Source organism: Dacryopinax primogenitus (assembly GCF_000292625.1).
Source record: "Dacryopinax primogenitus strain DJM-731 SS1 chromosome Unknown DACRYscaffold_1, whole genome shotgun sequence".
Lineage (NCBI taxonomy): Eukaryota > Fungi > Basidiomycota > Dacrymycetes > Dacrymycetales > Dacrymycetaceae > Dacryopinax > Dacryopinax primogenitus.
The window spans coordinates 41,282-52,814 of NW_024467198.1; the positions used below are offsets into that span (position 1 = coordinate 41,282).

Consider the following 11,533-nt stretch of genomic DNA (forward strand, 5'->3'; position numbering starts at 1 on the left):
GTCTAGAAAGAAAGAAAGAATTGACCGCCATGTCCATGTGACTGTCCGCTGGATCAGGGCAGATTGGAGTTGCCGTTCGTTGGCCGAAACTAAATAATCTATCTATAGCATACGTGGGCGAGCCACCAGGAACAAATCATTACGGTAGCTTGAAGCTTCCAAATGCATATGACAGCGCAGAGCTTCTGGCTCGCTCGAGGTCGGCAGGAATCCAGACACGATTTGCACGCTTCTTCAAGCCTCAAGCATCCCCCTCGTGCACTGTCATTTTCTGAGGTGCTTAGAAGACTTTCAAAGTTATATTACGGCGTCACGGCGTCACGGTCGTGAGGGTACATGTCGCCTAAGGCCAACTCAGTCCCTCTCCCGGACCTGTCGAGGGCTAAGCGGCCCAGCCTCTGGAGTCGCAGTACTTGCTCCCTAAGAGTACCGACCTAGAACACATGTACAAACAGAGGAACCAGCTTGCACTGTTCAGTTTTTGCTTATATGGCTTAGCCTTGGGGGGTAGTGGTCGTCCAACTGCCTCAAAAGAATCTTCTCGCGTAGAGTACGAGCATACACCCAACCACAACCACAACGTATCTTACACTGCAAAACCTACTTGATCTCCACCGCTCCTCCCCCCCCGGGCCCACTGCTCTCAGACTCGGAAGCCCAATCCTCCAACCCCCTGGCAGACCGTTTCGCATCCAAGAAAAGGTCGTGCGTCTCCTGCACGTCCTCGGGGGTGATCTCTTGCCTCCCCGAGAGCTGGGCGAGGATCGCGGATGGGGAGAGGAGCTGGAGGGCGTAGCTGTGTAGTGCGTAAGTGTGAGTGAGGGGTAAGGGAGAGAAGGAGAGAATGGGGGGAAGGTGACGCACCGTAATGAGCTCCTACTGCCTTCATCAGCAAGCTTATCCAGCGCTTCCGTGCCCACAGCCAACCCCTCCACCCCCGCCCTAACCTCTAACACCTTCCTAATCTCTTCCCTCCTATACGGTTCCGTCCTGACGATAAGACATCGGTCGAGGAGGTCCATGGGGATCCCGTGCGGAGAGGTGATGTCGTCTGTTCCTCGGACGAGGGTGAGCCCGCGGTTGGTGGCGAAGATGACGTGTGGGGCCATGGGGGATTCGAGTGCGCGGGAGAGGTAGGAGAAGCACTCGATGTCGAGCATGTGGACCTGGATGGGCATGCGTACGTAATTAGATGCAGCTGCAGGGAAAGGAGAAAACGCACCTCGTCGATGAACAGTACCCCGGGAACGATCTCCGCTACTCCCTGATCTACATACCCCTTGACGACCTTGTTCACCTCCGCACGAAGCTTGTCCGTCACTTCCGTCCTCCTGCCCTTCACGAGCTGTCCCATAACGCTCATGATATCCTGACCTCCCTGCGGTCTCGCATTCGCCGCATCCAGATCATGCAAGTTCAGGTCCTGCACGAGCTCTTTGCGCTTATGTACGTCCCCCTTAGGGAGAGGGACATACGTCTCGCTCTCCAAGTCGAATTCCGTCGCATAGGCATCACTCCTCCCCACCCGCTTGACCGCGCCCGTGTTAGCCTCGATGTACACCACGTCACCGACGACGATGCGTTCTTTTTGGATGGCCTCGTACACCCCTGGATCGAGGCGCAGTTGTTTCGTCCCGCGCACAGTCTTGAGCCCGATCACGACGTGGGAAATCGTCTTCCCATACCCGGAAAGCGGGTTTGGCGCTTCGGTAGGTGTGAGCTCCGTGAGTTCCCCCTCAAAGACCTCCTTCGTCTCCTTCACTCGTATCCCTACAACCCCGAATATCGGATAAGCACGCCTCCCCCAACCTCAGAAAAAACGCACCAATCGCCCGCCGGAAGTTCTCCGCCAGCACTTCAGTCTTCTTCACTTCCGCGCTATACACCTCGCTCGCTACTAAGATCCTGAACGGGACTTTCGTCCCAAGCTCATGGGAGATCGCCATCGCCAGCGCTGTCTTTCCCGTCCCAGGCGGGCCGGCGAGTAACAGTGCGCGACCAGAGAACTTACGTAGTCGTATAAGGTCAACGACGACGCCGCATGCCTGTCCAACCGATCTCAGCTTCCCGCTTCCCTAATCAACCCGGGTAGGCAGACACACACCTCGCGCGCCTGAGCTTGACCAATAAACCCACTGCCTTGGGTCAACGCTTCCCCCGTCTCCGACAGTCCCAATCCCTTGATATGCGAATGACTAGCGACCCTGAGCTGACGTGCTTGTTCTGCCGGGGCTGCAGAATGATGTGTGGGACCTTGTGATGGTTGTAGTGTTGTTACTTTCATGTTTTGTTGGTTGGCAGGAGTGCCTTTTGGTTGAGGAGGGAAGGTGAGGTGGTGGTCAACTTTTGGGAGTGGCAAACGCGTCAAAGGCAGGGAAATTTGAGTCCGTTTAGGTTAGGGTTGAAGAAGCGCCCGCTGCTTCTTCCGCGCTAACCTCAGGTTTAAGTACTTGCTTTCACTCCCTTACCATCTTCTTGTCAATATCACCATATTGTGATTAAACGATATTGTTTACTGCACAGCATTCCAAACTTGCATAGTCCGTGATATCGGAGCACACTGGACTCAAGCTCGCCTGTCAACATGCCATAAATAACCCAGTGCAATTCCTGCCAAGCCTCAACTCAGGGTCACATCCGCCCCTTCTCCTAGCAATAACCTATCACTTCCTCTCTACACTGCCCATCCCTGTCAACCCCCGTTTGACTCGCGGGAACAGCGCTAATGGGCAGAAGGATGACGGGAATCCCGAGTCTAAATATGAATGGACGGTGGAAGGGGTTAGTGGGCGCTTGGAGAATCAGACTTTCCTCTTAACCATCTTGCATCGTTGGACATCCATCTCACCCAGTCTGCAAGATGCACTCCCTCCTCCCTCTCCTAACCCTCCTCTCCCTCCTCACAACCATCTTTGCCCATCCCCAGACTATCGCCCTCAACCCCCTCGCCTCGATACACAAACGACAAGCCCAATGTGTCTCTCTCTGTATGAGCGACTCGGACGTAGCCGCTCTCCAGACCTTTGCTGTGCGTCCTCCCTCCCTCTCTTCCCTTCCCCGTGCTAACCCACTCCTAGGGATGCAGCGACTCTGACCTTAGTACGCACTCCCCTTCTCCCTCCTGCTCAACAAGTACCATAGCCGCCCCTGACAAAATGCAGACTGTATCTGCTCCGCGATCGAGCAGCTCTCCCAGTCCTGCCTCTTTTGTATCCTCCAGCTCGAGAACATTGACAGTACGCCCCTCCCCTCCCTCCAACACAGAGAGCAAAGGCTGACTCATCCCCAGTTAACGTCGTAGAGTCCACCTGCCAGCCAGGGGCGAACGGTGCCACCCTCGGGGGATTGTACAGCTGTTCGTCCCCCCTCCTCCTCCCTCCCCTCGTGCGCTAACACACCCCAGCCTCCGGCACAGGGACAGACAAGCCCACCGCCCCTCCCTCCTCCTCCCCCGCTCCCTCAACCCTCCTCCCACAAACCTCGACCTACTCACCCCCAAACATCACCCTCTGCGACTCCTCCTGCTCCTCCCCTTCAGACCAAACAGCAAGCAAGGACGCCCTGACGTGCCAGAGCGGGGACCCGACGTGTTTGTGCAATGGGCTTAGTAAGCTTAGCAGAGACTGCTTTTTTTGCGTGATCGGGATTGCTGGGATACCTGGTACGTCTCCTTGCCTCCTCCCTTTTTCACTTCTCACTTCCCACTTTCTCCTCCCTTCCTGTCCTGTGCTCCTGTCTGCATCCATGGCTAACAACCCCCAGAATCATCCTACGAAGCCCTCTGCGCCTACGCACTAACGAGCACCCTCACCACCCAGCCCACAGCCAGCGCTACCTCTTCCCCCAGCAGCGACACGGGCACGTCGACTGTCGTGGTGGGGAATGGACAGCCGACAGGGGGAGGGGGAGGGGGGACGTCTGCTGCTCGGGGAGGCGTAGGGCTGGGAGAGGGAGCCGTAGTGGCTTGGGCGGTTGTCGGCCTAGCGCTGGGGGTGGGGATAGCGCTCTGATCCGGATGATACTTCTTTTCCGATCCTGGGGTTCCCCATTTCTTTCGGTATACATCTCCTTTGATCGTGTGCAAACACCGGGTAATGATCATCCCTATCCTTGCCTTTTCGTTTGCTCTGCATAACGCCTCCTCTGCCAGATGGGCTTACGTCAACCCACATAATCCTCGGGAAGGAGTCATCTACCCTTCTAGGAACCTGACCCACCGAATATTCGCCAGGCTATGTTATAGGACTTATCACACATAAACTTGACAACTTCCCGGTCGGGCTGTCTCATGCATACAGTGGATGTTGCCTATTCGCGGCTCGTGGCTCGTGGCTCGTTTCCATTTCACTCCGAAAGGCTACGACCCTTTGAGCTAGCATCCACATCCACACTCGAAGCATCTATCATCTCCCCCGTTCCTCAGCTTATCCATACCCCTACCCATATCCATATGCATATCCATTCCCACGCACCCACGCCCAACCCGGACCAAACCATTCAGGCACATCTTCTCCCAGTACACAGGACACAGGACAATATCGTTCGATTAGCTTGGCGAGTCTCCCCTTCTCTTTCCTTCGCTCCCTTCGCCTTCGTTCCCGCATGAAATGATTGCCGCCCTTGGCCAGCGTATCAACCAGCGAATACAGTGCAGGGGTGCACGCCGCGGAGATCTGATCACGCCTCACGCCGAGAGTGGGGTACAGATGGGGTAAGCAGCACTTCTTTATACGCCGCTAGGTGTCGATCCCCTCCTCCCACCGGTCCCTTCCTCCCGCCAAGTCTGGTCTTCTCCAGTTCTCCTGCTCTTCCTCCATCGAGTGGATAAGACGACTAGGGCCTTCTGCCCTTCGAGGCGCTTGATGTGTTCCTGCGCTCGTACACCCGAGCGCAGGTTGTTGGCACAAGCAGAGAATACTGATGAGAGAGCTCAAATACCGCACCAAAGTGCTTGCCAACAGCTGCTTGTCTCACAAGGCACCTATCACCCCGTGCACGTCTGCCGCAGCTCCCCGTACTTCTCTGCTTCATAATTGGAAGAGCATGCTTGCATGCCTGCTTATCTCCATGTCACCCTTCCAATACGGGGTTGACTATGGCCTGATCGGAGGGCTGCAAGCCATGAACGGTTTCCTGCAGGTGGGCAGCTGCTTGCGCTACCGGGGCAATGTGTTGAGAGGAACAGGTGTTCGGCTACGCCGACCCGCTTACGCCGAACGGGTGGAACCTCACTCCCAAGGTGCACCAGCTCATCTCTAGCTTGATGACACTCGGGGCGTGCGCAGGCTCTCTCTCAGCAGGTCCGATTGGCGCGTACAAGGGTAGACGGCCTGCACTATGGCTTGCGTGCATCCTCTGCGCTGCGTCGAACTCTATTATGCTTGGGACAACCACAATTGGAGGTTTGTACGCGGGGCGATTCTTGATCGGGATCGCCAACGGGTGGTTTATGACCTTCAGCCAGTTGTATATCAATGTCAGTCCCTCGATCGTAGATGACGTGTTGTGACTGACTCGGTCTGATCTCCAGGAATGCTCTCCCCCGCATTTCCGTGGTCTTGCCATGGGCTTCTTCCAATGGTGGTGCTCTGTGGGAAGCATGATCGGAACAGTCGTCGATAACTTCACGGCAATGATCGACGGCCGAGCATCGTACATGATCCCACTCGCCCTTATCTACGCCGTTCCATGTGTCCTCTTCCTCGGGATGTTCTTCATCCCAGAATCACCTCGTTGGCTTATAGAACACGACAAGCTGGAAGCCGGTCGCAAGTCTCTCGAATGGCTGCGCCCGGACAAGGAAGTGATCGAAGCAGAAATCGCCGAGATCATGGCTGCGAAGCAGGCTCATGCATCGAGCACGGCTGGAGTTACGTTCTGGGACCTCTGGAAGGATCCTGTCGATCGTCGTCGTACCCTGCTGAGTATCGCAGCCATCTCCATCTTAGGCGCCAGGTTTGTGCTCATCGTGAACCGGACAGAAAGCCGCTGATAGGTTCGACAGCGGAGCGATGTACCTCATCTCTTATGGGACATACTTCTTTGAGATGGCGAATGTTGGGAGTCCATTCATGAACTCATGCATTCTGACGGCCGTCGGCGTCATCGCCAACATGCTGTCCTGGTTCCTGGTGACCAGAGTAGGGCGCAGATTCCTCGTCATCACGGGTATTGCCGGCTCTGGGATTGTCCAGCTCATTGTGGCCATTGTGTATACCCTGAACCCCGGGACATCAGAGACGGGTAAGGCGATCGTCGGTTTGAGCGTGGTTTACATCGTCTTCTACAATGGTCTCATCGGCGCATACGCTTGGGTGCTGGGTAGGATTCCTTGGTCGGATCTAATATTGCATGATTCTGAGTCTGACCTTCCCAGGCGCGGAAATACCATCGCAACGGCTTCGCTCCATGACACTAGGTGTGTCGGCATGTGTTGGCTTCATTCAAGGATGGCTGGCAGTCTTCACTGCGCCATACTTTATGTAAGTGGATCTGCCAATACCATTGTACCGGTCACTCACTTTTGCCGCGTACAGTAATCCCGACGCGCTGTGAGTCTCCTTGTTCTTTTCCTCCACCTCTACCCTGACTTTACGGCACGCCGGCAGGAACTGGTCTGCTAAATATGGGTACATCTGGTTCCCAAGTTGTACGATCACCGCGATCGCAATCTTCTTTGTCATGCCGGAAACGAAGGACCGTACCCTGGAGGAACTTGATGAGATGGTAGGAGGTTTGAATATTTTGTTGCGCGGAGAGGCTAACGCACGTCCAGTTTGCTGCACACTTGCCCGCGCGCAAGTTCAAGAGCTACGTTTGCGTTGGTTTGACCAGACCACAGACCGATGCAGCATCTATAGATGGCAACTCGACTGAGTCACCTGTCGAAGAAAAGACAGAGAGTGTAGAATTCGTAGAGACCCTTCCTAGAGTTTGACGTGTTAGGCGTTTCTGAGAATTTGTCGTTCTGTTTGGGCCATGCTCGTCCTCGTTGTCGGCTTGCCAAGAACTCAAAGAGCAGACATGCCTCGCGATTGCCAGATTTATTCATCCTTTGCAGGAGAGAGTTTTAACACTTGCAGCTGATGTCGCCTGGAGTCGAAGGATGATGGAGGATGCTCGGAGATACGGCCCAAGCAATATCCCGGTCGTCATGTGCACGTGAACTCTATTTGGACCCTTCTAATTTCTTCCGGGGACGTGATTTCTGACTAGGCAGACCCCGAAATAACGACCATCTTGAACATCTTGATGTATTCAAATCTACAATTCCAGAAGCTCCTTGGCAACAAAGCGCTGATGTTTTCGCTGAATTTCCTACAACTCTCTCCCTGCAATGTTGTGATGTTTGCTCGCTTTTTGTCTCGTTCTGGTAGTTCTTTGCCGGCTGGATCTGCCTTTGGAAAGGCGGTTATAACATTGATCCCAAACAACACGTGCCGCCCGTGAGGGTACTTCTTTCATCGTGGTGACATGTGGTCCCTCGCGCCCAACTGCCATCTACAATACTGCTCATATCGATGGCCTCCTCCTACCTCCAGGACCACGCAATGACAGGCATTTTGACATCCACACGAGTGACGACAAAGACCTCACGACCTCTGCAGTTCAATGGTTTAGCCTGTACAGAAAATGAGGTCTACGTTTTGTCGTAAAGGAAGCTCGGGACTCTTTCACTCGACGGACAAATGGAGCATTTCTTTACCCGTTACGCCCAGGCCACCATTATGGCCGAACCCAAACGGATCAAGAACATTGACGATATGCCGCGAACTCCATTCTCTTCCCCGCACTACCCCGCACCTGGCTGCAAGTCTGCTCCCGACTATTAGCTTCCATCCACGGTACCTTATCCCGAGCCCTTCGTCGCTTCGAAGCTTTGTGTTGGGCAGGAATGGTCAGTTGACCGAGCTTCTCTCACTCGTGCTTTTCGCATGCATTGCATGGGAAGTGGTGCGCGTCTAACAGGCCTTACAAATGCTCGTCAATATATAAGACGTGACCGAGAGAGTCGAACACCGACAACTCTCGTCTCTCGGAATATCGCCTCTCACCACTCAGGTCGAAGATGGCTTCACTTCCTCGTACTTCGTGGCTGTATAATTGGAAGGCCATGGTAGCATGCACCCTTATATCCATGTCGCCCTTCCAATACGGCATCGATTTCGGTCTCATCGGAGGTCTTCAAGCCATGATCGGCTTCTTGAAGGTATGTGCAGTCCCCACTTCTATCGTTTTGAGATACTAAACTCCGTTTCATTAGGTCTTCGGTTATGAAGACCCAAATGCCATTGTCGGATGGAACATCTCTCCTGAAGTTCAGCAGTTGATCTGATGACTCTCGGAGCCTGTGTGGGCTCAGTAACTGCCGGTACTTTACATTTCCTCGTTTATGAGTATACAGGACTGATGCCAATCGATGTAGGTCCTATTGGCAATTACCTTGGTCGTCGTTCTTCCCTATGGCTGGCCTGTCTGTTCTGTGCAATGTCCAATTCTATCATGCTTGGAACCACCAACATTGGCGGTCTGTACGCTGGTCGACTGCTCATTGGCATTGCGAATGGTTGGTTCATGACCTTCAGTCAGCTGTACATCAACGTACGCCTCTTCGCAGCATTTTCGTTCTGTTTCTGATGCACAACAGGAATGTGCCCCCGCTCACTTCCGTGGCCTCTCTATGGGCGTGTTCCAATGGTGGTGCTCCGTCGGTAGCTTGGTAGGCACCGTTGTGGATAACTTCACCGCTCAGATCGACGGGCGGGCCTGCTACATGATCCCTCTCGCTCTGATATACATCGTCCCCTGCATCCTTGCCGTCGGCATGTTCTTCATCCCGGAATCGCCTCGGTGGCTGGTGGAACATGGCAAGTTCGAGAAAGCCCGGAAGTCTCTCTTTTGGCTTCGTCCCGACAAGGACTACATCGATATGGAGATGGAAGAGATCAGAGTCGCTCATGAGGCTGAAGTGAAGAACAACAGCAATGTGACCTTCTGGGATATGTTCCGTGATCCAGTTGATCGCCGCCGCACTCTTCTCAGCTTGGTTGCTATCTCTCTCCTCGGCGGCAGGTGAGTTGCTCGCAACGAGAACCCCCTTTGATAGAACCTGATACCGTTCACTAGTGGCGCGATGTACATGATCTCATACGGCACCTACTTCTTCGAGATGGCAGGCGTCGGACAGCCCTTCCAAAACGCATGTATCCTCAGCGGCGTCGGTGTCATCGTCAACATGCTGTCATGGTATGCCATCACGAAGGTTGGCCGCCGCCCGCTCGTCCTTACCGGCATCTTCTTCTCGGGCATTTGCCAACTTATTACCGCCGCGGTGTATCAAGCCGCGCCTGGGACCGAGACTACTGGGAAGGTTATCGTGGGAATGAGTGTGATCTACATCGTCTTCTACAACGGGTGTATCGGTGCTTACGCATGGTTGCTGGGTACGTCCTCAGCAACGAAGCTGAAAGACCGTCTAACTCTGTCCAAGCCGCCGAAATCCCTTCACAACGCTTGAGGACCATGACGCTCGGTCTTTCCGCTTGCGTAGGTTTCCTCCAAGGCTGGCTTGCGGCGTTCACTGCTCCCTATTTCATGTACAAGTGCTGCTCCGATCACGAGACTTCATGCTCATACCTGCGTGCATAGTAACCCCGATGCTCTTAACTGGGGTCCAAAATACGGCTACATCTGGTTCCCAAGCTGTACCATCACAGCTATCGTCACTTGGTGGGTTATGCCAGAGACGAAGGACCGCACCCTCGAGGAACTGGACGAGATGGTATGTTCGCCATATGTAGCGCTGCATGACGCCTGCCTGACTTGCCTTAGTTCGCGCTTCGCCTCCCTGCACGCAAGTTCAAGAACCACATTTGTACGGGCAATATCCCCGGGCGCGAGCGTGCCGAGACTAGCGAGAACGGCTTGTCTTCCCCGATCGACGAGAAGTCACAAGAGATTGAGTATATCGAGACGGCCAACAAGGCGTAGTTTCTTCATGCTTTTTGTTTGGATTCGGCTTTATTTTGAAATTCTGGGATGGTATTACGAGTGTATAGTAGGCGGAATATAAGCAATGGTGAAAAGATTGTCGCTGTCGGGATAAACGAACCGCGACAGAATGAAGCTGGTAGTCAGAACAACCCCAGTGAGAGTTTCAGATTCGTTTTAGAGTGCGTGTGGCATCAGGACTAGCTTCTTTGGAGAACACAGATGTATGTATCGTCCTCTATAGCGATCGGTGGTACAAAAGCACACCTCGCTCATTTCTGTAGTGTCGAAACCCAAAGAGCGGAGCAAACGCCGCGTCCATCAAGATGTTGTTCACGTCCACCGAGCGGAACAAGAGCATGCCGAGCACTAGGCAAGCGCAATACAAGAGCTGTATCAGAGAGAGAACTTGAACAGCCAGGGATTTTGAGCTCAACACCCAGGTCTGCAAGTCATGCAGAAATCATTATGGTCCCGTACGTGTTAGACAGTGATATTGCGGGCAAGTTCCGCAGATTACAGAAGCAGACGGACCAGTCCATACGAGCTCAACAAGCGACAAATCGTCCACCCTCTGAGTAGCATACATGGCCACAGCAGAAGATTGAACGCTTGTGGAGCAGGTAGGACGACTATGGATGCGGGAGGCAAAGGTACGAAAAGGGTGTGGTCGAATGTGCGGAGCCGGCATTGCAATACATAGTTGAGACGTCCTGGCCGCTTTCATACATACTGTACTTGTTGAGGGCAAAGGATTGCTGCAAAGGCAGAAGACACAAGACGAAACATATAGAAGCTGGACCAGAAAGCCTGAACAAGTATCATCGACCTTACTAGCATGCCACAGTAAGGCGTCAGGTACTTGTTGAGGTATACGATCGCTGCATGTAGTCTAGATTCAGGTGTGGAATCTTAGGTTTATTCCAGCGAGGGCATAAGATAGGCGAATACAGAGATATCGCAGACAAATCAGGTGCGAAGCGCTGAACAAGCAGCCGAATGACACCTTGGATGGCCGTCATGGCCATAGGAAGGGTTTGGCCACCTGGTGAGGGCAATGGGATCCGATAGATGGAGAGTCACCAAGTGCGCTGAGGGAGAAATCTTCCAGGATGCCCTCGCGCGTCGTGCAGATGTCTATATGTCCGGTGTCATCTACCATGCCCTCAGTGAGGGATGCGTCATCGCGCGTCAACAGAGGACACGTACACACTTCATTCGCCATGGCCAACACTATCTTCATTGGGCAAGAATTTGCCTCGCTTGATGATGCTCGAAATGCTCTCACAGGCTTCTCCAACAGCCAGGCAGCAACCCACCGCATTAGCAAGAGTGATAAGAGTCGGCTGATTGTGAAGTGCAGGGTGGAGAGCGTGGATTCTATGCATCGGTTGGGGGCAAAGACGGGGTCTTCCGTGTACGCAATCTTGAAGCCAATCATACTTGTCAGACACATGCTATCAAGCCTCGTGCAGCTACAAGTCGAACTCAGTTCCTTGTTGCCGAGTTGAAGAAGATCATGCCTGTTGATGGCCGAGTCAAG

At 53.8% G+C, this 11,533-nt stretch overlaps 3 protein-coding genes across 3 annotated transcripts; 2 read left to right on the top strand and 1 right to left on the bottom strand.

The window, feature by feature from the left end:
* Positions 1-541: 541 nt before the first annotated feature.
* DACRYDRAFT_112769 (RuvB-like helicase 1) lies at positions 542-2,315 on the bottom strand. The gene is made up of 5 exons (XM_040769507.1): positions 2,105-2,315; positions 1,826-2,045; positions 1,223-1,770; positions 865-1,166; positions 542-796 (listed from the first exon to the last, which is right to left on the bottom strand). Exons 1-5 carry the CDS (start codon positions 2,282-2,284, stop codon positions 601-603), a joined length of 1,446 nt encoding a protein of 481 aa, XP_040632836.1. The 5' UTR covers positions 2,285-2,315; the 3' UTR covers positions 542-600.
* Positions 2,316-2,860: 545 nt separating this feature from the next.
* Positions 2,861-4,010, top strand: DACRYDRAFT_12772 (uncharacterized protein; the record flags this gene model as incomplete). The annotated part of the gene is made up of 4 exons (XM_040770944.1): positions 2,861-3,028; positions 3,078-3,099; positions 3,404-3,607; positions 3,763-4,010. 4 exons carry the CDS (start codon positions 2,861-2,863, stop codon positions 4,008-4,010), a joined length of 642 nt encoding a protein of 213 aa, XP_040632837.1.
* Positions 4,011-4,920: 910 nt separating this feature from the next.
* Positions 4,921-9,990, top strand: DACRYDRAFT_44846 (general substrate transporter; the record flags this gene model as incomplete). Its single annotated transcript, XM_040774611.1, has 7 exons — positions 4,921-5,139; positions 5,186-5,476; positions 5,531-5,955; positions 6,005-6,321; positions 6,377-6,482; positions 9,649-9,781; positions 9,832-9,990. The coding sequence occupies 7 exons, from the start codon at positions 4,921-4,923 to the stop codon at positions 9,988-9,990; spliced, it is 1,650 nt and encodes a 549-aa protein (XP_040632838.1).
* Between the last annotated feature and the right edge of the window lie 1,543 nt (positions 9,991-11,533).